The sequence below is a fragment of the Nanorana parkeri genome, unplaced genomic scaffold (genome assembly GCF_000935625.1).
Source record: "Nanorana parkeri isolate BGI_ZX_2015 unplaced genomic scaffold, ASM93562v1 scaffold233, whole genome shotgun sequence".
Lineage (NCBI taxonomy): Eukaryota > Metazoa > Chordata > Amphibia > Anura > Dicroglossidae > Nanorana > Nanorana parkeri.
Window position 1 is genome coordinate 1,211,369 of NW_017306501.1, and position 27,225 is coordinate 1,238,593.

The window sequence follows — 27,225 nt, forward strand, 5'->3', positions numbered from 1 at the left end:
ATCTGCTGTGTACTCTGTGTACTGTTCTGCAGCATGTATTATCCTGGAAACGATCGTGTGTCCTATTTGTTTTTGATTACTGCATTTCAATATTAATATGAATATTGAATTTATGTTATGGTATAGTATGGGGTATGGCATTAGTTAGACCTATTTTTAATAGTAACACTCAAGCAACCAGAAACTACATTTATCCAGAATATACAAATCCCTGTGGATGCCGGATAAGGGGCATTACTGTAGAAGGCAAACATTTTAGTATATGTAAATCTGTCCTTGCCCACTAGATGGTGCTGTAGAATTCGATATGCTCTCCAGATGTCTGGACTGTGACAAAGTCATTAATCAAATTTAACAGCGTGGGGTTGACAATATTTTTAACTGCTTAGACATAGCCATATTTTTTTTTAAATGTCTTTTTCATAGATATATTTTGAGTGGTTCATTTTAGCGTTGCTAAAAAATATCGTAACATGGTCATACTAACCTAACCTTATTTTCAAGATGAAGCATGCTTTTTACTAATAGATCAGCTAACCTTATTTTCAAGATGGTCAGTTTGTTTTTAACATTTAGAATATTTCTTGTTTAGAAAAAAAAAGGTGATGTACATACAGCGTGGAAAATAATGATTTGAACCCCTGCAGATTTTGTAAGTTTGCCCACTTACAAAGAAATGAAAGGTCTATCATTTTTTTAATCATAGAATTACATACAGTAATGAATGGTTAAGAGATGTCCTTATATGCCCCGTCAAGAGAGATGAGGAAGGACGTCCTTTGTAATGCATCAGAATTGAAATAGGCAGGGTTGGCAACATGTGCTTTGCAAAATATCTCTACTGGAGCACTTGATAGCAGTAAAAACCTGACGGGGGATCTAATTCTTCCTTGCTCTTTCCAAAGCTAAAAAAAAAAAAAAAATGTTGGCTGGACATAAACTTTAAAGGAGTTGTACAGTCACAGCTAATACTATCCTGTTGCAGGGCAGGCGGGGAGCTGGGTCTGTGGTGCCTTTGAAATGAATGGCAACACCGCGCCCCTTCCCACCCCAGAACGCAGGGAGGCTTTGTTTATGTGACCCAGTGCATTCATCCCACAGTACTGTGCAATGAACGTAATGGATGTAGGGAGGAAGGGAGAGAGCGAGACTGACTATACCCAGGTCAGAACCCTGCCTTTCTTAAATACATATGTAACATATTTTGTTTATACAATGTTACATATGTATTAAAGAAAAACTGGGTTCTGCTGGTCTATGTTTAGGGCTAGTTCACACCAAGAGCGTTCCAGGAGCAGAGCAGTTACAGAACGGATCAAAACTGCGTCCAATGTATTCCAATGGTATTTTGGGCTCTAGTTCACACCGCAGCATTCAGTTCCAGAGCATGTAAAAACAAAACTGCAGCAAGACCTATTTTTCCTGCTCTAGAACGCATGAAAATGCATGCAAATGCCCTGGAACGCACTGAAAGCCCATTTTAGGCTACAAAAAAACGCGGCAAAACACAATGCACTGCGTGTGCAGAAACTCATGCAGATCTGGTCCGCATTTGGTGTGAACAAGCCCTTAGTTTTATAGCTTTAATCAAATATAACAATTATTTTTTACACTTATAGTGCAGACTTTGTAAGCAGTGCGCATACTGCACATTCACATCAGTGCTATAAATAAAGGGTATGGTTTTAACAGCAAACTTGTTTTGATTTAGGCACTTTAATAACTTGTTTTATCCACTCTCTAGAGCTATTCTACAACCCTATAGGACACATTACTCCTGACAGGTGTACTTTAAGAATCCCATTAGCAATGTTTGTAAAGTGTCCTTTTATTTATTTGAGTAATATCTCCATAATCTGTGATATTATCTCTACTGCAGACAGTGAGACGTTTGCACACGGCTCTTTCCCTGACTAGTCTATGGTAATGTACTGTTATTTCACCAAGAGTAGTATTAAATATTTACAAGTTCAAAATCCTGAAGGTAGAACTCTTCACTTACTAGAATGAGGGAGCTTATTTTACCAATGCATAAATGCCATCGCTGGTTGCCCTTCACATTTGGAATCAATCGTAAGATTCTTTTATTCATTTTTAAAAGTCTCCATGGTCTAGTTCCTTCCTTTCTTAGTAATATCATTTTCAGATATGCTCCAACTACATATATTATCGGTTCGTAACTTCCTGGGTATTCCAAATGTTAGTTTGAAAAGTTTTTACCTTTTTGGTTCCTTTAAGGTTCTATGCTTTTGGAATTATATTCCATATATATTAATAGTTACTGATACCCTTCATACTTTTACATTTGGATTATTAAAACCTATTTGTTTAAAGCAACCTGGTTGCTATTCTAAGATTTTCAAGCCAGGGTATACCTGTAAAAGACAGTGAATACCCCCTTTCCCTTTGCCTATGTTGCTGAATGCCACTCCAATCCTGATAAATTATCCCCTGAAATCCACTGGGAAATAGATGCTTCTGTGAATGTCAAATTTCTTGGATTCCCCGCAACTCTTTGGTTCCTCCATTATGCCTCCACCTCACCACTTTATCCTGAGGTGATGAGGTCAGCGGGAGGTAAGAGTGAGATCTATGGGGGACCAAGGCGATTGGCACTCCCAGAAGTGTCATTTTCTTGGCAGACTTTAGGGGAGATTTCTCAAGAATGGAGCAGTGTCTCGGCAGCACAAGCAGCTGGAAAAGTGAGCATTTACAGTCTTTTACGGGTATGCATCGCCTTGAATATTTTTTTTTTTTAGGTACATGGTCACTTTAATGTTGCTTTTATTGTATTCCAGGTTTATTTACATGTAATTTGGTTACAATTTTTTACTTTGTAAACCTTTTGTTGTAAGGATGTGTTAATTATGTAGTCTTAAAGTAATTGGTATCATGCCACCATAAATTTATTATAGATAATTTTTTCTGATGATTAATACCTTAACCTCCCTGGCGGTATGATTATGTCAGGAATTTTGTACCAAAAGCGGTACCATTTTTTTGCATGGAAATTTGTTGTTTATATTGTAGGCCTGTAATTCTTAGTAAATCTTAGGAATAACTCACCTAAATCTTAACAAGAGTCCAGTAGACATCCCAGGTATCAAAGTTTGAAACACGAAATTAAAAAATGATAATATAATAAAAGCAACGACCCCAGAATTCCCATTTACTGGACCATTTTTTAAATTATTTTTTTTATAATTATTATTTTATAATTTCTTATAATTGTGAAAAGTGTCAGGCAGGGCACTGGACAAAGCTCTAGGGACAAAATTGAAGTGAAATAGTTTGATACATAAGTGTAATCATAGCAGATTACATTGTATTGTGTGTATTCTATGTACATTACAACTTTTCACTTTTGAATTTCCCGCCGGCTGTGACGCCTGAAAACGAAACTAAAAGTCAGATGCTGGCTTTTAGTTTCATTTTCGGGCCGCGTACAGCAGAGGACACCGCGGGCTCGCAGGGACAAGGTGAGTGTCACTTTTCTCTGCAACCCCGAGTCTGGCTCGGGGTTACCGCTCCTAGCATTGAAAATTAACCCCGAGCCAGACTCTGGATTACCGCCAGGGAGGTTAATCAAAATTAAGCACACCAATGCTAATATAATGGTTGAGTGGAATTTGGTGAACATATTACCTAAAAGAAAGTCCCTGTGAATATTTACACCTCAAGATCAACAGTGCTGATCTTGAAATGTGGAAGTAAAAACAAAAGGGGCGCCTTTCCTGGTGCAGGTCAAATTTTATTCCAATGTTCAAGTAAGAGGAGAAAGGTTCTCCTAAACATAGGTAAAAAACAGCCATGAAAGGTTTACTGGCGAGCAGATGGACATCCACTGAAAGGTTCCAGTGTGCAAGTGACGTTAACGCGTTTCCGGGGCACGCCCCCTTCATCAGAACATAGCGTCACCTTCATCATCTCCGTTTTTAAGGTGCAATCGGGGAAGAGCCCTAGAGGCTCGTCATGATGTTATGATGTGGCCGTCGCTGGTGTCCGTCCAGGGAGCTATGTTAGGGCGGGATACTGTGACTAGCCAATAGGAAGTAAAGCCGGTGAGGCTCCACCTACTGGGTGTCACCACCACACAACCAATCGATATGTCTAAAAACCGGACCGGCTCATCAGTCAAAACACGGCAAAATATCAACAGGCAGCAGTTCCGGAGTGCAAATCGAACTATAGGGCACTGGACACCTGGTGGAGATGAATAGAGAGAAGGTGAACCTAGTATCTGATAGCCACCACATAAATAAGAACACAAGCCGCCATGTGTTGGCAAAATAAAAAAATAATTATATGAATAAAAATACATATACAGTCCTATATGGAGAAAGTGTGTGTGTGTGTGTGTGTGTGTGTGTGTGTGTGTATATATATATATATCTATCGTCAGGTAATAGTATAAAAATTGTTATTATACATATATGTTAAAATGCTGAGACTCTGTGGGTAACCACAAGTATATAGTATATAGCCAGTGTCAAGATGAGATAAACATGGATAAAACCAAAGGCAAATGGAAGTGTAATATACAAATGCTGTTAAAAATGGAAGGTAAAAAATATATAAAAACTGGCTCAAAGCTAATAAGTATATGAAGATGTGATAAAAAGGGGTGTGCCCAAAGCAGAGCCTATTGCCTTAGGCATGCCCTGGAGAAGGGGTTAGGACGAGTGTCTGTAGGGGTTAGGACGAGTGGACAAATAAGGACGCCCACTCGGTTCATTTATATATAAAAAACTGGCTCTGACGAAGGGGGCGTGCCCCGGAAACGCGTCAACGTCACCTGCACACGGGATCCCTTCAGTGGATGTCCATCTGCTGTCCGCTTACAATACATGGCTGTTTTTATCTATGTTTGTGAGTATCTTTCGGTTTATTTCTGATCATTGAAAATAAAGTTGATCTGCACCAGGAAAGGCGCCCCCTCTGTTTTCTTTTCCCAGATTCCACAGCTTTCCCGGCTTTTTTGGGGGGCAGCATCCTGCAGTGTGCTTGAAAGGATTTCCCAGTGAGGAGGGATTGTCTTTTGCGGCGCTTCATTGCTTTGACTTTATAATTGAGGACATAGTATGGTTACTGTATCCTCAATTATGAATGAATGGGAAGTGATCTACATCACCTCCTGTTCATTCATAATTGTAGTTATAGTAAACATACTCTGTCCTCATGTTATCAATGAACAGGAACACTCATAGAGGATTCCTGTTTATTTATAACAGGCGATAAAGAAAAAGAGATTGAGGACTCTGTGTCCCCAATCTCTTTTTTTTATTTTAGAGGGGAAATATCAGGGGTCTGTTAGAGACCCCTAATATTTCCGCATAGCTCCTAAAAAGCAAAAAATAAAAGTATTTAACAAAAATAAATAACAAATATAAAAAAGTTTTTTATAAAAAGTAAATAAAAATAAAATATTTGAAAAGTTAGAATTTAAAAACCTTTTCGGTTTCGGCCTGACAATTTTTTTCTTATTTCGGTTTCGTCTCTGTTTTAAAATTTGCATTTCGGTGCACCTCTAGTTTGTACCATGACTAATATAAGATTTGTAAGCGTGGCTATACACAGCGGATCTGATTGATTGCACAAAGAAACATTAGATCACTTAGATTTTGCTAAAATAGAGGCACAAATACAAGCAATAAATGCTTGTTTAGGGTACATGGGGAAAATGGGAGAAAATTCTAATTTCTTACCACTGGCATCAGTGAGGGGCCAGCTGCATGACCAGCAAAGAGGAGTAACTTGATAAGATCAATGTTGTTTTTGCCTATTCGTTGCCCCAAGACTAAACTAGCATTTAACCCTTACAAATCAAAGGCCACAAATATGTTTTATATTGCTTGCTGATTGCAGTTTAAAGTGGACCTTTACCCCCGTGACTAAAAAAATCACAGCAGCATGCAGCTCTGCATGCTGATATAAAACCATCTTATATGCATTGGTTAAACAAACATGTTTTTCATTTATTTACAAATAGAGTGTATCTATCTACTTTCTGGTCTACTTCTGGCATAAATTACAAAATGTGCCAAAGTGTTGCATCCTGGGAAGGTTACTTCAGCAGAGCATTGCTGGGAAATCTCATCTGTAATCTCATGAGATCTCAGGGAAAGGCATTTTCTTCCCCACAGATAATGTGCATGGTCACATGTCCTAGTCACATGTGCCAGATTTCCCAGAAGTAAAGAGAGATGTAGTTATCTGTCCTTAGTAAACATGGCCACAGTCAGAAGACTGGGGAAGAAAAGAGAACTAAGGTATGCAAAGAATACAAAGCCTGCAATTATCTAGAAATATGTGTTTGTAGATTGTCATTACATTAAACATTTCTAAAGGTGTGTTTGTTGTTATTTTAAAGATAAGGGTAAAGTTCCTCTTTGAGGTTTATTCCCAGGTTAGTCATATGCAAATTGGGTATTATTATAATAATAGTGTTAACGAAACCGTTAAATACCGTGAAATACAAACACTAGTAGCATTTTTTTATACAAAAAAGGTAAAATGGAAAATCATACTACAAAATTTTAACTGGCCGTCTTCATTATTGAGGCTGCCATGTGTTGCATTATAATAGCTGTCGGAACTGCATGTTAAACGATGTGTCTGTGTTTCTCTTTTATGAAGGTTGTTAATTAATAGTATGTCAGTGTTGTCCCATGACAGATTACAGTTGGCTGTTGGTCGCACTAATTACTGTCACTGGGAGGAGTAGTATAGTATAGACTGTTGCAGTAGTCCATAATTTGTCTTCAGTAAAAGGAACAAGTGAATTCAAAGCAAATACAGCGAACAGGACACATTGTATGTTTCATTTGTTCTTTTGTTTGATCCATACCGGAGGACATGCTGGTCTCTATATGGAAGTATATGTACAAAGAATAGTTGTCGAAAACATATGCAGAAAGTTTGGATTTTAAAGTTTAATTCTAGTTTCCCAGCAAATGTGAGAAACTGCAATTCCCCCCACAAATTGGTCCCCTCTAGCCCCCCCCCACTAGCCATACATTTTGGGGAAGGACATCCCCCACTACAACCGATATGTACATCATACACGCCCTTGCAACTCAGTACTCTGAATCTAAAATAATGTCGCGAATGGCGAGCACATATGGTCAGCCCTGGTTCATGACCATGCTGACTATTGAGAAGCACTTCTTACCTCTGTATCTAGAATAATGCTCACAAGTGGTGTGGTCACCTGACTGAGCTGACCAATGCATGCTCACCATTTGCAAGCATTATTCTATATACAGTTTACTGGGCTGCAGTGGCATGTACAGATTGCACACCAGATGCAGCTGGGGGGACGGGGAGGATGGATGGCGGTTCCCCTGAAGGTATGACTAGGGGGGGCAGAAGGGACCAATTGGTGGGGCTAATTTTAAGTTTCCCACATTTGCTGGGAAACTGGAATTAGCTTTTAAATTATACCCTTTCTTGGCTAAACTATTAACGATGCAAGCTCACGAGATGCCTTTAGATCCTTTCTTTAGGGAATGCTGATGGGAGGAGAGAACAGAGTAACAAAGAGATGAGCTTATTAATTTGCTGCTTCTCCTCTCACTGTCCAGGTTTGGGAAGGTACAAGACCTCGAGTTACTTAACTGCAGCAGAGAAAATTCAGATTTCCTCCAAGTCTAACAGGGCTGTGCTGTGTAACTCTCAGGACTTGATGAGCAGGAATGCAGATCCTTTGGAAAGTAAAATGGCTTTCATTATTGTATTTTGTCTGTGTATTTAGTTGTTTGCCTGGAGTTCAGCTTTAACCATGTAGAGCTTTAGTGACGAACACGTATGTAAAGCACATGCAAATAAATATTTTAGTTACTTAAAAACATGGAGTATTAAGGAATGACACACGAGGATCTGATTTTAATAATATGCATAGATCAAGGGTTACATGAGATAAAGTGGCCCTCACCTAGGGGTCACTTGGTAAGACTGGCTATTGTAAAAGATTGCATATGTTTAATAAGGATTAAAGTAACCATTCTGATAATTGCCTATTTGTATATAATATTGTAGGACATCTTCCGCTGACCATAGTGACAAACAAGCAATTGGATCACCATAATTTCTTGTCCATTCCACATGCAGCTCTGCTGTTCAGTGACTGTCAGGTGATTGGACCACCTTGTACTGTACAGTAAACTCCCCATTATCCAGCACTCAAGCAACCAGCAAAAAAAAAATCGAGGACATAATATGTCCTTCATTTTTTTGCCGCTTGTTTGATGGACATGTGCACACTAAAAATGTTGTTGGCAACTAAATTTATTTAGTTGCTAATTAAATTCTTTGTTCACATCTTGCTGCCAGCTGGCAGTTACATTCTGTGGTCACCAGCAGAATATAAACAACGGGGAGCAATAGCCAGCCTGCTATTGGCTATTTTAGTGGAGCCTCCCGCCCGTCTGAACGAGGCCTTAGGCAGTCTTTCAGTCATGTTCTATGAGATTAAAGTGCAGTCATTCATATTTATAATGTCTTTCTCTGTGGACCCTCTTCAGTGTATGGGCAAAGATCTCTAACATACGTAAAGCCTTTTCAGGCTTTAATCTGTTATGATGACTCTGCACAGGAAAGTTGTTGCTGAGGACGGGGTTTTGCTTTTTGCTTGTTTTTTAATTTAGAAAAAAACGACATTTTAATCCTTGCACGTTTTATAATTCCCCAATGTCGGAGCTAGGGATCCCAATTACCTGTAGCTATGAATGCAGGCAAAAATCTTGTTCTATTTTCACTCAGTTGACTGGTAAATAAATCCATATGTTGTAAACCTCATTATTGTGTCGCCCACCTTTGGGATTCCCGCGCATAATTGTGTTAGTGATTTTGTGTAACAAATTTGTTTTGGTTGAGTGGTATTTTTGTGCAGAGTGACTCAATATCAGTTAGGATTCCCTGTCAGTAGAGCTACACCTAACTGCTATTTGTGCGGGCATTGGGCTGCAGGTATAGATCTGAGACTTTGACAAAATAAGGTAATTTATATGCTTTTTCCCACCCCAAAAAGTGACTAGGTTAGCTGGGGCTGGATGCAGTGTTCTTCTTCTGTTATTGAAATCCATTTGAGATATGTGTGATTGCTACTGTGACGCAATAGGAATTTGTTCCTATTGGGTCACAGAGAGGGTGTCCCCACAATTTCTGTTCTTTCTGACGCACATAAAGTAAACCGAAAGATGGTGATGCATGGCAAACAAAAAGTTGATGGAGGTTTAAATGTTGTCCTACTGTATCCAGAACTAAAAAGAAAGATCTTGGCTGAGGTTTGGCTAGTGCATTAGTTTCTTAGTGTATCCTGTTATTTTAAACACTGGAGCTGCTGGGACTTGTAGTTCTGTATCTGCTGTATGCTGTTATTTAGAAAATAAGCACAAAGGGGGCGCCTTTCCTGGTGCAGGTCAATTTTATTTCAGTAAACATAAAGTAAAAACCGAATAGTACTCACAAACATGAGTGTCACACAGCCATGGAATAAGAGCTGACAGGCAGTAATATGTCCACTAGGCGATTCCTGTTTGTAGTGACGTTAACGCGTTTTTTTGGGGCACGCCCCCCTCATCAGAACAATGTCAACCTCTTTAAAGAAAAAAAAAATATATATAAATCTACTAAAATAAATACATATTTTAGTAGTTGTATCAGCGTCAACAGAACACCGGCGACTGTCCAGAGGACCTGAGAACATTCGTAGGCCAGCTAAATTAGGACCCCACCTGGAGCTCCTCCCACCGGACCAGCGCCGACTCGCCGCTGCTCTCCCGCACAGCGCGACCTCACCAACGAGGCAACTAACAGTGAGTGAGGGCCTGGGGTCCCTCATAAGAACGATTTATTGTATTAGCAGGGGAAAATAGTAAATTATTGTCTGCAGTGTGTACTCCTATATGTACTGCATATAGAGTACACACTGCAGCAATAGATTTACCATTATCCCCTGCTAATATGAATGGATTAAATGTTCTAGATTACATAATAGTACATAACATGCAATTGTAATACTACGGATCATTTAACCCATTCATGTTAGTCAAGGAAAATTGTAAATCTATTGCTGCAGTGTGTACTGTATATGTAGTACATGTATACAGCACACACCTCCACTACACTACAGCAATAGATTTACAATTCTCCCCTGCTAACATGAATAGGTTAAATCATGATCCATAGTACATAACATGTAGTTGTATTATGGACCATTTAACCCATTCATGTTAGCAGGGCAGAATTGTAACTCTATTACTGCAGTGTACTGGAAGTGTGTACCAGGTTAAATGATCCATAGTACACACTTCCAGTACACTGCAGTAATAGAGTTACATTTCTCCCCTGCTAGCATGAATAGGTTAAATCCTACGGGGACATGCATGATCGGATTTGTAGTTTCACGACAGCTGTGTGAAAGCAAATACAAATGTGTTATTGTTCTAAAACAGTCTTAAATTAAAGTTCTTCATAATCATAAAGAAATTGGCCTAAAATCATTAGTCTGCATTGTTTTTTTAAAAAAAAGTCACCTGTCCCTTTAAGAAAAAGTATCGGTAATTGGTATGGGCAAATACATGAGTGGAGGTACTTGTACTTGGTCTTAAAGTGGTATCGGGACATCCCTAGTGCAAACGAGTGATAATGGCAGCACTGTAAGCTAGTGAGGATCTAATGGACCGCACAGTGCTGTCAATTTAACATTGGGAAAAATCTTTCTTATAGTGACACAGGTAGCGGCTAAATACCGCACGTGGATGCAGTTTCACTGTAAAGCACCTTAATGCACTTGGCTTATTCAGGGCGTATTTCTATACAATGAATACTAAATGCACCATTTCCTGTAGATACAGATCTCTGATGCCCAGTTAGGGTTTAGGAAGAGAGAAAGCAGCAGGTGTACTTTAACCTTCCTAAGCTTCTCAGCTGCTCTGTTCAACCACAGGGAGAGAAAGTAAAGCCCTGCATTGGGTCAGACTGCACTAGACTATGGACTTTCCTGTGACAGCACTGATTGGCTCAGTCCTGTCACCTGCATCTTCATACCTGGAAGTAGTTGGGTATTTTCGTCGGGTCCTGCCACTAAATGGAGCAGTGCAGTTGTGAAGGAAAGGTAGCCATGTGCGGATGGCGGGGTTAAAGCACAGGATTGCTTTGGGCCCAAAAGGCTCAGTTCAGAAACATGACTTTAACATCATAACATTTGTATTCCTGTCTGTTGTATGCATTTTAATTTAATTTCTTACCATCGAATATTGGTTTATGAATCATTTAAAGGTATTACCACGCAAGTCTGCAATATTTAGTGCACTATGTTACTTTATTGATTTTGTTAGGTATTTTGATTTACAAAAATCAATTCACAAAGATTATTGCATGGGTCATCACTCCTTAAAATACTGCTGGCTGCAGGCTGGTGGTGAACAGAGCAGGAAAAAGGTGATTGAGGTGATGATTAAAAGAACACTAATAAGGGTTTTCAACGGCTATATGCCTATTTCATGTGTGTAAATAGAATATTTTTAGGCTTGAATTACCATGAGATAAATTAACAAAATCAAATAACTCGTCCATCGTGGTGAATTGAGCCTAATACATGTTTCCAGATTTCCCTTAATGAAACTATAATTATACAACAATTGGGACCTTTAACATCTCTCCGTTATTAATAATGGAGTTTGTTTGAGGTCATTCCTTGCAAGGCAAGGAGACTGTATATATTACCATAGAAATTTGTTTCAGTTCCTAGCCACACACAAAATTATCAGCTTTGTAGTCTTCTTGCAACAGTGTTTTTTCTAGAAGAGTTGGATGGGAACTCCAATGTGCAGCCCTCACTGACCCTTTGTGGTGATGCAGTCAAATTCTCTGCAACCTACACATATTCTGTACTGGCCTTATAACACTATGAGACACCTCATATATACACTTTAGAGTTTCTTGGCATGAATATTGTAGCTGCAAAATGTTGGGCTGCTACTTATGTTCTAATTTTCTAGCCTGACTCTGATGCTCCGACATGATGTTTCAATGATGGTTTATCGAAAATACAGCCATGGCCTTCTGTGAGTGCTAGCAACACTTTTAAGTTAACAGAATTGCCTAAGTTCTTTTATTAAAAGAACTATGGACCAATTGTTTTTTACTTGTTTTTTAGGGTCACAGGTGGATATTTACTATGTCCTTCAGTAACCCAAAACTCAGCATATAGTGAGCTATTGCCCGCTATATGCTGACAGTGCAGAGCTGTGCTACGGCCAGGAAAGATTCCGACAGTATTGTTAGGATCCACCCTGCTGCCTGACTGACAGCTGGCTTTGCCACTCTAGGGGCAGAGCCAGCTGTGCCCACTTCCTCCCCCGTCTGTTCCTCCTAGTAATTGCTGGAGGAACGGAGAGGGCAGGGGAGAATCCCTGCAGGGAGCAGGGACTGACGGTCATTGCTCCCTGCAGGGGGAAGATCGGGAACTGAGTGATCAGCGCAATGTGATTTGATCATTTCCGAGCTATAGAGTCGACCTGTGACAGCTGCAGTGTTGCATGTTGGCTCTAATTATGGGAATGAGTGTATTTTACTAGCCCCATAATTCTCCTTTTAAATGAAACATTCTGAGAGAAGTATGCAGGCTGTTCCTGCTGACCATTGCTTGTTTGTTTTGCTGTTCCTTGGGTTGGATATACAGGGCAGGGGGATTTTGGGGTGTTCCCCCTCCCCCCAAGCATCCTGAACATTTGCTTCGGGCCAGCCATTAGCCATGTTACCAGAGGGGAGAGTGTGTGTGTGTGTGTGTGTGTGTGTATACAGTGTGTGTGCATAGATGGTACTGCTGTGGTATGCATAAGGGAGTAGTGGTGAAATGGGTCTTAGGTGGTGCTCTGCACTGTATATACTTCGGAGCCCTGCACCCTGTACGTTTACATATTCATGACCATTGCACCTTGTACGTTACATACATCTGACCCCTGCACTATGTGCTTTACCTACTCTTGACCCTTGCACTGTATAATTACATATACCTGATCCCTGCACTAATTACGTTACATAAGTCTGACTATGTGCCTTATACACCTCTGACCCCTGCAGTATGTAAATTACATAATTGCACTCTGTACGTTACGCCACTCCTGATGCCTGAACTCTCTACTTTACATACTTCTAAAACCTGCGCACCTTATCCTGCTCCGCCCTATTCTACCCCTCTGGGGCACCCATGGCTGCCTTTTAATTCCTCTAGGACATGTTCCAATGTCTTTAGTACTTTCTCTAGCATTAATAGGTCTATAGATTAGTTCTGATTTCATTTTGACTTTCTAGTCATCCTGCTTGTTCCGGGTAAGTAAATGGTTAACCTTCTCGCTGCCATGTCCATTTTTTGCACACGTTAAAATGCACATTTTAGATCTGAAGATTTTTTTAAAAATAAGGGACTGACGGTCATTGCTCCCTGCAGGGGGAAGATCGGGAACTGAGTGATCAGCGCAATGTGATTTGATCATTTCCGAGCTATAGAGTCGACCTGTGACAGCTGCAGTGTTGCATGTTGGCTCTAATTATGGGAATGAGTGTATTTTACTAGCCCCATAATTCTCCTTTTAAATGAAACATTCTGAGAGAAGTATGCAGGCTGTTCCTGCTGACCATTGCTTGTTTGTTTTGCTGTTCCTTGGGTTGGATATACAGGGCAGGGGGATTTTGGGGTGTTCCCCCTCCCCCCAAGCATCCTGAACATTTGCTTCGGGCCAGCCATTAGCCATGTTACCAGAGGGGAGAGTGTGTGTGTGTGTGTGTGTGTGTGTATACAGTGTGTGTGCATAGATGGTACTGCTGTGGTATGCATAAGGGAGTAGTGGTGAAATGGGTCTTAGGTGGTGCTCTGCACTGTATATACTTCGGAGCCCTGCACCCTGTACGTTTACATATTCATGACCATTGCACCTTGTACGTTACATACATCTGACCCCTGCACTATGTGCTTTACCTACTCTTGACCCTTGCACTGTATAATTACATATACCTGATCCCTGCACTAATTACGTTACATAAGTCTGACTATGTGCCTTATACACCTCTGACCCCTGCAGTATGTAAATTACATAATTGCACTCTGTACGTTACGCCACTCCTGATGCCTGAACTCTCTACTTTACATACTTCTAAAACCTGCGCACCTTATCCTGCTCCGCCCTATTCTACCCCTCTGGGGCACCCATGGCTGCCTTTTAATTCCTCTAGGACATGTTCCAATGTCTTTAGTACTTTCTCTAGCATTAATAGGTCTATAGATTAGTTCTGATTTCATTTTGACTTTCTAGTCATCCTGCTTGTTCCGGGTAAGTAAATGGTTAACCTTCTCGCTGCCATGTCCATTTTTTGCACACGTTAAAATGCACATTTTAGATCTGAAGATTTTTTTAAAAATCTAGAAATATGTATTTTCTGAATAAATGATGGCAGTTGTAACTTTTTTTTGTCATATGATATTTGTGCTTTTTAAAAAAATCAAATCTAGATATTTAGTAAAAAATACTCTCAAATTAGTTTTTAGTGAGCACAAACACAATATAGTATTCAACCATTTGGTAAAAATATAGAAGATAAAATTGCTTTTAGTACATAGATACAGTACCCCAAATTGTGTATAGGCGACACTTTAAAAGCTTGTACAGGTAATCGGTTAACAGTAAATCATGGCCCTCAAATTATTGCTCTCAGTCCACCTAAGCGATACCTAATATGCGTGCTTGTTCGTGTGTACCTAGGAGCTGGGGGCTTTGATTTTTTTTAAATTATTAAACGTTAATGTAGGAGCTGGGGGCTTTGATTTTTTTTTTTTATTATTAAACGTTAATGTTTTAAACTTTTTTTTTTTTCTCCTTTTTATTGCTATCACAAGGGCTACCAGTAAAGGATACAGAGATTCGGGTTTCCATGTTATATTGGCACTTGACCTGCAACCTGGTGTTCATTTTTTTAAACTCTTGCATTATCCCCAACTTTTTAATTCCACCAGGGGGCTATATTATAGAACCATTTTATTGAAAAATATGTAAATATACTTGTTTTTTCAAGATGTTACAAATGTGAAAGTTAGCTAAGCTAGTGCATGTTATGTATAATCACAGTGAAATATATGCAAGATCAGTGCGTGGGTGTAAAGGTGAAGTTTGAATAGGAAGTCTTTCACATTTAATTATATCTATTATAATACATCCACATCACATAGAAAGTGCCACCGCTTAGTTTACTGCAACTTTGAAAATGAAAATTGAGTAAAATAATACCTGTGAGCTTGCAAGTACAAAATGTTTTTCTTCCTCAAATATATATTTAAGGGCTGTTTTTTTTTTTTTCCCTTTTCAAATTGGCTTTTGCTCGTTTTGCACATGTATTCACTTTTTCTCCTGTAAATGGTTAGAGCCAGACCTTACCCTTCCTACATGGCACTCTCTCATTTTTTACGCTGTACTCCGTGGAGCTTGATGATAAAAACTGGAGAAAAGATTAGAGAAATGAATATGAAGCTGTTGTCCATAATGACTAATTAGATTTCCTGTTTTTATTTTCTGGGTAAATCAAACGATGAATTGAATTGGATACCATGAGCAAACGAACACCAGTTTTGTTCCCTGTTTTATGTTGTATCCATTAAATAGGGTTTTTTTTTCCTTTCAAAATTAATCATTTTTAAAAATCTGTGCAAAAATAGGTGGAACTATGGGAATTCTTAGAAAATGATAACCCCTACACATGTATTTGGAGTTTAAATTTCATAATATCAGTGGACATTAAAGAAAAAAACTAATTCCCATAATTCAAGCCGACCTGGGACACTGTTACAGGTCGGCTCTATTGATCGGGAAGTCAGCAATTTCATACCCCGATTGCTGACTTCCCGATCCTCTTCCTGCAGAGAGCGGTGACTGACTGTCACTGCAGGGATTCCTCCCCTCTCCGTTTCTACAGGGCTGACTGGAGGAATGGACAGGGGAGGGGGCGGGCATACCTGGCCCTGCCTCTAGATAGGCACAGTATGCTGTCAATCTCCCCAGTGTGGACACAGGCAAGCAACCACAAAACAATAAGCAATTAAATCTTCTACTCTCTACCCAAAGTTTTGGATTTTGCACACGTTAAAATGCACATTTAGGCTGTAGATTACTTAAAACCCCCAAAACATTATATTGTGGAAAGCAAGTAGAAGAAAATGTTTTATGTCGCATGATAATTGCAGTACTGTTTAGGAAATCTATTTTGTCATTACAAAATGCATTCAAATTTAATTAGTTACATTGAGTAATAATTGCAGATTATGTGAAGCCTCAAAATTGTGTGCGCCATTGAAACAGTGAAAATTGACGGTACTCTAACATTTTAAAAGCCTTTAGAAATCATCAGTTTAGAGTTACAAGAAATTACTTTGTGATAGCATAGTGCAGGCAACAGGTTCTTTTTAAGGAGACATCTGGGGTCTATTGACCCCAAGTGTCGTTTTTGAACTTTGTTCAAGCTGATCTTGATCAACTTCTTCACCGGCCAAAGCCGTGATTTGACAGCTCTTAACCAGGAAGTGCTCAGAGCTGAGCGATGCTGGGTTCATACTACCCAAGGGGAGATCAGCAAATTGATTTGCACTGATTTCCCGCCGCTCTCCATCCGGAAAAAAAAGGGGGGGGGGGTGTTAGTGAACTAAAATCTTAAACAATGTTCTCTTCCTTCTGTACACTACTAATCCTCCCTGAAGAGAAGCCATGTTTGAAGTCCAGCTTTGGTGACAACCATGGCTCGATTCATAACTACATGTGAGTGAGTGAGTGAGGGTAGCCCTCTTAGTACAGAGAGTGTGATCTTCACAGGATTACCAGGTGAAAGTAAAGGAGAAAAGCCTTAACATAGAAAACTAATGCAGCCTCCTCATCTAAGTACTGAAGCTGGAATATATTAGATTTTTGTTTTTGGGTTTAGATATAGTTAAGTGAACCTGATACTTTGCCAGCATAAGCACAGCACAGGTGTATTTAGGATTTGCATTGCGACCTGCAGTACAGTCCTTGTTGTTGCAAGCGTGGTCAATGGAATGACTCTCTCTTCTAAACCTTCTGGCTTAGAAGGATATGGATAATTGACATGACATTATCTGTTGAAATGCCACGTGTCTTTTTGCTGTCTTGGGATCAGCTTCTGTTTTTAGTTTAATTAAAAATGGTGTCATTTTACAAATGGATTTGTGGTGGTTTCCTTGATCAAAATAAATACAACTCATCACACATTGAATGAGTAACAAGCAATTATGGAAGATGACCTCGTCCTTTTGTCATTTTGCAGGATATTACTTTCTGAAATGGAATCTTCAGATATCAAATAACGTCTGACAGTGGAGATCGATTTGTGTTTGAGTGAATGCAGACATGAGAAGTTTAGTGATCGTTTAGGTGCTAACTTAATATGACTTATTTTTATTTTTTTAAAGAGACTATTGGAGGCATCACCCAATTATGTGTAATGTTTACAATTTTATAATAAGAGGGCATATTAGCTGCTTTCTTACATCTGCATATCCATTTTAATCTGCATTTGCCTGATAATAATCAGACTCTTGGCCATATCTTCTTGGTCTTTAGTTTCTATTTCTTTTTTCCTGCTAAAGTCATAATATGACTTCTTTTTTTTTTTAAAGAGACTATTGGAGGCATCACCCAATTAATGTTTGCAATTTTATAATAAGAGGGCATATTAGCTGCTTTCTTACATCTGCATATCCATTTTAATCTGCATTTGCCTGATAATAATCAGACTCTTGGCCATATCTTCTTGGTCTTTAGTTTCTATTTCTTTTTTCCTGCTAAAGTCCCCCAAATAGGACACACAGTAAAAAAAAAACTGACAGGGGTCTTAACTATTCCCTATGCTATCCAAAGCAAAAAAAAATTTTGGCATCTGTACTGGCATATTTGTAACACAGAGGCACAGTTTATTTAGGCTCTGGTAGGATAGGGGCTGGTATTGGTTTTATGAGGTTTATGACATAAATCAGTTTATGACAGACTTCCTTCTTTGTTCTTACCTTCATTTGCACTCTTTTTGTTTCGGACCAAAACGTCACATCAGGGCTAGTGTGAAACAATATTAAACAGATTGCCATTTACTAAATTGGAATACAGTAGTGCTGTCAGTCAGGTAGATTTTACAAATGATCTAACTGATATGTTAACCCTTGCTTCAACCAGACCCAGGTTCTTATAAATTGCCAGAACAATATTCCCCAACATGGGACAAAGATGACAGTCCCCATAAATGAATGCAATACAAAATCTTTGCAACATATATGTATTTTGCTCCAGCCCAAATGTTTTTCCATTTTTTTTTTTTCTATTTCTTTTTTTGTGAGATATCACTTCAGAAAATACCACATGAACTGAGTTAAAATGATCCCACAGTTGTGGTTGGAAAATGTATCTTCTATTCTTTTTCTAGTGACTGTAAAATGTCCTTCACTATCTAGGTGAATTTCCCAAATAGGAGCACAAACTGCAAAAAAAACCTGACAGAGTTAAAAACCTTTTATCAATTTTGTTCAATTAAAAAAAAGTTTTGGGTTGAGCTCTAATTTAAATTTTAATATATTGACCATATGATGTAGATAACATTAGTAAGGGAAGATATCTCTTTAGGTAATTGGCAACATGTGCCTGAAAGTAGATGGATGGTTTGCTGATGACAATGAAACGATCCATGCTCTGATTTTTGGAGAAGCCTCAAAGGGATACTATGGGGTTTATTTATAGAGCAGTGAATGTGACTTTCACCTCTGAGACCCAATCATTGTCATTTAAAACAAGTGGACCTGGATGATTTTCTTGCAGAGAATGGGTGCTGAATATCAAATTCACTGCTTTAAATATTTGTTTTACATTTTTCATGCGTTTTTTATACTTTTCCATGCTAAGTTTTTATACTTTCTTTAAACTGTCTTTTTGTTTAACCATGCATACATTTTGTTTTACAGACAAGCATAGTTACATAGTATTTGATGTTGAATAAAGACATAAGTCCATCAAGTCCAACCTATTGAATGCATGTATATAATTCTACTAATGTGTGTGAATGTATATGTCCGCATGTGATCACCTTCCTAAGAGTACTTGTACCCCTGTATATTACGGTCCCGGAGAATATCGTCCAATCGCTTCTTGAACGATTCCACACTCTTAGCTGAAATCACAGCATGTGGCAGCGAGTTCCAGACCCTAACCGCTCTAACTGAGAAGAACCCCCTTCACCCCTTGTGCTGAAATTTTTTTCTCCACCAATTTTAGGTGGTGGCCCCTCGTTCTTGTCATGGAGTTAATTGAAAAAAGTTTGCTGCTAATGTTGCTATCCCCGGTAAACATTTTGTACATGAAAATCATGTCCCCCCCTAATCTCCTTACTTCCAATGTGAACATGTTTAAATTTAGTAGATTTGTCTCCATAGCTCTGGTCCTCCATCACCTTAGGCCCCATTCACACTTAGCGATATCGCTCTCCAATGCTTCTCACTGGGGCAAAGGGTCCTGCTGTCGCGGGTCGTGCGTCGCTACAGCAGGACCCTTTTTGGAGCGGATTAAGCCGCGATTCAAGCTTGCTCAATGCAAGCATTTGCACGATATCGCGCAAACTTGCAAATCGCGCGACAAACGCAGTGTGAATGGGGCCTTAATGAGGCTTGATAACATATAGTACAGATTATACCCGTGACCAATGGTGAACAAAGTGAACACCCTATGTGAGAACAATTTTTGAGCCCTCTATTACATTTCTTCCATTATACAAACAACATGTTTCCACTGTGTTTACATGGATAAATAGAAGTAGAGCCGTTGTAATAGCCTGACACAAGATTCCCAGAGCATTATGTGTGTTCTAAAGAGAGGGCAAAGCAGAAGCTGTGTGCAATCAGACTGTCTCTCCTTGATCTAAGATCCACTTGGCACCTTCTGAACAGGGCAGGGGAGGGGGATTAGGGAAGGAAGATGAGTCATTCCTCTCACTGTGTGCTTGAGCTGTTGAACTGTACTTAACTATTTTTAAAAAAACATTCCAAACATTTTATATTTTTGGTTTTGAACTTGATCTACCAAAATTTTAATGCTGTAAAGAAAAAAAAAAACAAAAACTTTTTTTCATGACTTTTAACTTCTGTTGTTGCAGATTTTGATATGAACTTCTTCTGGCACTGGAGCAGATTTACAGACTACGTGCAGTGTGTGCTGGCGTTCACTGCTGTTGTTGGATATATCACGTATCTGTCCATAGACTCTGTGCTCTATGTAGAGACACTTGGCTTTCTAGCAGTATTCACAGAGGCTATGCTTGGTGTTCCTCAGCTGTACCGAAATTATCAGAACAGCTCAACAGAAGGCATGAGGTGAGTGTTATGGTGTTGGGTTGCTCATTTAGGTGTATTCTATACCCCCACTTGAACCAACCCACATACAGTTTGTCATTGCTTGAAATATGCAATTTGTGTTGTATTAATGTGGTAGCAGACTGGAACAGATCAGAAATATGAAAATAGTACTTATGAAAGGTTTAGCTGCATTATCGTTTCATTGTAACCACCACACCACCTATATGATTAAAACTGTGTGAAATGTCAACAGATTTATGTGTGAAGTATCCATTGTGTTTTCTTTTTAAAATGGCGAGCAAATAAAATCTAGATGGCATTATGTACAGAGGAAAATTAGATGTGATGCTATACACGAATGACTCCTGCTGCAGTTGCATTGTCCTGGCACCCAGCTCCATCTTACAGATGCTGGGAGTTGTCCAGAAGAGTACACTGCATTTTGCATTTGAAAAAAGAGACATACAAGGGCTCTTCTGTCTTGAATTTTAGTTCTACTTTAATAGGTTTGTGGGTAAACCCATGAAGGTCCCAAACCACAAAGAAGACTCTGAGGGAATGAACCCAGTCCAACTCTGCCCTTGCTGGACAAATCCATTTGCTTTAATATGTTTATTATTATAAGATTGTTTCCAACATAATATAACCAATTTATGCATTGCCCCAGAATATTAAAATATCTTTTCCATCACAAATCCAGAAAATAAGGAGAATATTTCTTTGGAAAGGACAAGAGATAGAGTAATGGTTCAATGTCCCAATGGTCAACTGTCTATCTGGGCAACAGGAAATTAAGCATATAATACTCAGGATGCTGTTACTGTCCTTCTGATTCTTAAAAGTCCTGCTTTTGTATATGTAGGGTAGCGGGGCTTTGGATATTTTAGTCCACTTTTTAAGCTCCTTCAAGACTAATGCAAACACTTAGGAGCATATTTATAAAGACGTGAATTTGACTTTCACCAGACATTGTTGCAGGTGACACGTCTAGGTGCATGTGCCTTACATAACATTCACCAGCTAGAATGTGACTTTAACCAAACAGTGAATGTTTGGTGAAAGTGGCATTCACTGCTATAAATAGGCCCTTTTATTTTTACCGTCTGTATATATGTCTAAAAATAAAGTAGTCTGCACTACTTTTTGATCTACAAATTTATTATTATTTTTAAATGTTTTTCCACAATCCCTCAAATCTTTCTTTACTACCACCCTAATGATTTTTAGAACGCTGTTTTCTTAGTGTACTTCAACAAACCACTCTTCTCTGTATTAACGTGGCTATGATGCCATACAACACTAATGAAACTACAAGCACCTTGCAAAAGAAGATTAGTAATACTTAGTCTGGTGGGTGGATATGCCAGTCTTTGTTCTTTTGCAGAGCTTCAGCCAACCACTGTTATCTAACACTTCCCGGTGCGTGGAATTTCTTTTTCCCTGCTGTATCTGTGGTGCCACCTGCCTCTTACTACAAGACACAGTAGTAATGCAATGGGTGGAACCATAGCATAGAGCAGGAAACATGGGTAACTGCTACACCTAGAAGTATCAGATGCTGAAAGTTGGCATCACCAGCACCCCCTGGACTGGTAAGTATTACTAATCATATTTTGCAGGGTGCTTGTGGTTTATTTAAAATATTTTTTTGTCTAGTGACATGGTCACTTTAATTGACTAGTTGTCTGATGTAGATGTTATTTGAGTCACCCACTTACAGAAAAGAAAGGAAATGTGAAGACAGGAATTGCACTTGCTTTATCAACAAAGTATCAACAAAGCTGAAAACTTTGCAAAATGCTAGTAAAAAGTTTTTTCTTTTATGTTACAGATCATTTGTTTTTTTTATTTTATGTTAAAAAATTATGAGTTTTCTTGCATTCCTTCCAAAAGCATTTTCCTATCACATGTAAAAAAATTGTTACAACCACAGTTTTACTGAATTTGAACAAATAAGTAATTTTAGTAAACCTATGGAACACATTTCCATTGCTTTTACTTTTATAAGTGTAAGCAGACTATGGGTATAAACAAAACAAAGCTGTACATATTTTATAGGCAAACAGGGAAAATATTCAACCATAAAATGCTTCATCAGTTGTAAAGATTGTATATGAAAATATTTATGAGCCAGAAGAATATTAGTTCTTCTTGTATAGAAAACTTTAAATTGAAACAGTATTAATGAAAAAGTGCTACTTTATAATTGGAAACTCCTTGGAGGGAATCTTTGTTGTGTGAGTTAATCCACTGGTGATGACAAGTGAATAAACAAATGGTCCTAGAATAATGAACACCTTGTTTTACTGAGTACTGCATTGATGCATTTTAAAGTGGTTGTATAAGGAAAATGTGAAAGCACTTGCACATGATTGGGCAAGTGTTTAAGTGGACTGATACTCACATTTCAGAGTGATTCCTGTCTAATGTGTATTAGTACATAAAGTAATAAAAAGGTTAAATATATACCAAATGGTGCCAAAAAGACTTTGTAGAGTGCCCATTGTGGCCACAGTGTCTATAATGGGGCCCTTAATTTGCATCTAAACTCTTCCTCCTGCCCACCACAACCTATCTGGAGCGAAGCCATGCACCCTACCATTCAACAGATCCTGTTGAATGGTAGGGCATTGGTATTGCATTGTTAAATGGTATTGAGTTAGGATTTTCTCTAGCTTAAATATGTTAAGGCCAATTCTATGGTCTGTGTGCCTAGTATTGGGGCTCCCTGAAAACCATTTGAAAGATTTAAAGGTACTTACAGGCACCGTTTTTATGGTGTAAGGTGACTTCTGTTGCATGCTAATTACCCGTTTCTTTAAAAAATAATCCATATTAGACAGGTTCACTTTAATTTTTTTTGTGGCAACAGACTTGAGATGAATAGATAAATAATGGGCTGCAATACTTGGAGCCAACACAGTGTTTGCTAGCTCTTCTACTCCTACACAGTCTTAGGGGTTAGCCACATTTAAGTTAAAACCATGGAAGGAGGAGTGGTGGACTTTCCACTATTAACTTTGCGCAAGCCTGCCATAGATTCTGTGATTTGCTGTTTCCATTGTCTGAGTGTACGTTACTTCCATGACTAGTAAACACTGCACGGGCTACAGGAAGATTGCATTATGCTATGGTATTGTACTTTGCTTTTTTGATTAAAAGTCTGGGCATAGTTTAATAATGTTTCAGAAGGGCCTAAAGTACAAATATCCTTTAAATCAGCTATCCATACCTGCCTATGGCTGGGCTCAGGCATTACAGGTTATGGAGAAATGTGAAGCCCATAGTGTTAGTCTGTAAACACCTAATTAGCATGACAAGCAGTCACTGTGTAGGTGACTTTATGAGTGCTCCACTAGAGAGCACACATACATTTTTCCCTTTGATAAAAGCTTTGTTGGATTGTTTGAAATATACTCAGTTAGGATTGACATTGGACTTTGGAGTTACATTCAAAGAGAATAAAAGATAGTTTTAACAATCCACAGGGTTTGTAGAGTTTGGTACTACCAAATAGAAAACACAAAGTATCAGACATTGTAACATCTAAGGGGAACATTCATTCTTAATGTGACCTTCTCACTTTCAAGTCATCTTGAAGTGTCTGAAGACATTAATTGGACAGTCTCACAAAGTCAAGATAGGCATGATAAGAGACAATTGTGATTAACATCAGGATTGCTTTATTCAAATATACAAGAATTCTCGCTTTGAACAAAGTTTGCCGTACTGCTGAATGACCTCTGAATAAAGTGGCATTGCTCTGGGTAAGGTGAATTAACACCAACCCTCCTGCTGATTAGTACACTCAACAGGGCTTGCAATTAATATTCAGCAACTAGATGGTATAAAGCAGCCATTTTGTGTCCTACAGCAGTGTATAAATGAGAAAACATTCCTCAAATGAACCATTAGAGTTAGCTTTTCAAAGTGTCAAATGTCTCTTTATCACTAACCCTGACCAATATACACAGATTTACTTCTGGAAGACAGGGTAGAGAAACCATTGGCTCTCATAAGTAGAAATTCTTTTTTCCCCCTCTTTTTGTAGGCATAGGTCTTTGAAGTAGAGATTGGTTGGAGATAGGGATGTCCCGATACCGCTACTAGCATCGGTATCGGGACCGATACAGGGCATTTTGACAAGTACTTGTCAAAATGCCCCGATACATAGCGCCGAAGCTTGCGCAATTTTTTTTCTTTAACTTTAGTCTGCTGTGAGGGAGAGCATGTAAGATACTTACCCGTCCATGATCCCAGAGCGGCGTTCGGAGCCAACCACTTCCCCAGCGTCACGCTGCCACTCGCCACTAGCTGTCAGAATAAAGCCGCGGAATTTGAAATGGCCGGCGTCTCAGTAATAAGTTCAGACGCTGATAATTTTCCCCCGTCGGCTGTCTCCTTCAGTTGCAGAGTATGAGTCAGCGCTCTGCTCTTCCCTCTCACTGACAGCTCTACTCGCTGCTCTGCCTCCTCCGCACTGTGATCGGTCATTGCATGTCAGCCTTGCAGACTGTGATACCAGAGAAACCAGAGACCGTTTCCTATTGTTTCCAATCCTCCCACTGAAGCTGACTGCTTCCAACTACTAAACAATTCACCCTGGACGTCGGACTCCTGCTTATCTTAAAGGGACAGTGTACCTTAAGACAGAGTACCAGTAGAAGCTCGCCAGTGATCACATAGGATCCTCTTGAGTTCCAGGACTCTCTCTCAGTCAAACCTCGGAGGGTACCCCAAATGTGGCAACACAACCAACCACAAGTATCCATGACTCTTACATTGCTATGAACTCTTCTCTAATGTTACTTTGCATAGACAGAGCCGACCGGCATTGACTTTGTTTTTGTTGTTGTGACATTACCTGTATGAAGAAATACAGATAAAATAGTGATCCCATTACTTTCCCTGTGTAACCTACGGACTGGGGCATTTATAGCGAATCAGTCAGATCCTGATGTTAGAAGGAGAAAAAATGGTACATGCATGAATCTATAACTGACCTTTATAGCAGGGCGCACATTGGGAAGGCTTACAACAATACAAAACACAAAAAATCCTCAGCCTGCCAGCCAGCCTGCAACCAAACAAGTAGCCCTGTCAACAGTATGCGTTTAAAATCAGAGCTTTTAGTTGCACAAACTTTTGGCCAAAAATATGTAGAAGCTACACTGCCGCGCCAAGGCACCTCTGCAAAGTGTGGTCCTAACTCTATGTATCCGAGTCTCCAAGTGTGAGCATATTAATGAAGTTGATAAATTACATGCAGGTGTACCTGGAGGCAGCCAACTCCTCCTGATAAGGTGCAGGGACGCACTGGAGGCCCAGCAACCAAAAATGCACGCTGGGACTCCAGTGCGTCCCCCTAACCCAAAATAGTCAAACTAGAAAAAATGGTACATGCATGAATCTATAACCGGCCTTTATAGCAGGGCGCACATTGGGAAGGCTTACAACAATACAAAACACAAAAATTCCCCAGCCTCAGCCTGCCAGCCAGCCTGCAACCAAACAAGTAGCCCTGTCAACAGTATGCGTTAAAATCAGAGGTTTTAGTTGCACAAACTTTTGGCCAAAAATATGTAGAAGCCACACTGCCACGCTGAGTCCCATTTATAAAGTGTAAATTACTGATACTGAAAATTTAATTACTAAGCGTTACAGAGCAGCAACGAGTCAGCACTGGTCCGGTGGGAGAAGCTCCAGGTGGGGTCCTATTTAGCTGGCCGGCGACTGCCCAGAGGAACCCGACATGCGAGGCACCTCTGGGTAGTCGCTGGTCAACTACATTAGGACCCCACCTGGAGCTTCTGCCATCGGACCAGCGTGACTCACTGCTGCTCTCCTGCACACCGCCGACTACGACCTCACCAGCGAGGTTAAATCATGATCCATAGTACATAACATGTAGTTGTACTATGGGTTATTTAACCTATTCATGTTAGCAGGGGGGAATTGTAACTCTATTACTGCAGTGTATTGGAAGTGTGTACCAATAGGAAAAAGTCGGTAATTGGTATTGGCAAGTACATGAGGGGAAGTACTTGTACTTGGTCCTGAAAAGTGGTATCGGGACATCCCTAGTTGGAGATTTTTTTTTTTATTATTAAACTGTATCTAAATGTTCCCGATTTTAAAAACATTACTGTATATGAATAAAACATACACATTGGATATGGAACATTTTTATTGTTAAAAAAAAAGCAGGCCAATTCAAAATATCTAAAAAGACTAGGGCTGCAACCAACTAATCGTTTAATCGATAATGAGAGTAGTTGTCAACAATTCTCATTATCGATTAGTTGATGTTTATCCCCTAGTTCTTTTTTTAACATGTAAAAAATTTTGAGTGAAAAAAATAATATGCATTGTAATGTCATACGTGCAAGTCTTACTGTATGCCATACATAAAGTCAGATACAGCTTGCTGTAAACGGTCTATAACAATCAGTTAAACAAAACCAAATATCTTATAGTCAAGACCATTTGAACTATAAAAATAGTTAGAACTAAACAGTGATGAACATAACTATCAGAAAACAGATCACTAAAGAACCAAGACATGCATATTAGATGTCGTTTTGGAGGGCATTTAGAGATGTCAATAATAGTGTGCACGGTGTAGTGAAGCATCAGTATATACGTTGAGAAGAGAAAATAAATAAGAGAAGGGATAAGAAAGGGAAGGTCACGGGAGGATCAAAGGATGTCCAAACTACCCAGAGTGCCCGTTAGTTTTTTTGTGAGATACCAGGAGAAGTATTGAAAGACGGACATGTTGGGTAGTCAATTCCAAAGTAAGATAGGATGTCCACATCCGCCCCCCCCACCCCCCC

General features: G+C 39.3%; 1 protein-coding gene across 2 annotated transcripts in view; it reads left to right on the top strand.

The window, feature by feature from the left end:
• The window catches only part of PQLC1 (PQ loop repeat containing 1), a 94,562-nt gene that overhangs the window by 28,304 nt on the left and 39,033 nt on the right, over positions 1 to 27,225 (top strand). For both annotated transcript variants that reach the window (XM_018556306.1, XM_018556307.1), the window contains one exon: positions 20,191 to 20,407. In XM_018556306.1, the coding sequence (XP_018411808.1) occupies positions 20,191 to 20,407 (217 nt within the window). The remainder of the gene's footprint in view (positions 1 to 20,190; positions 20,408 to 27,225) is intronic.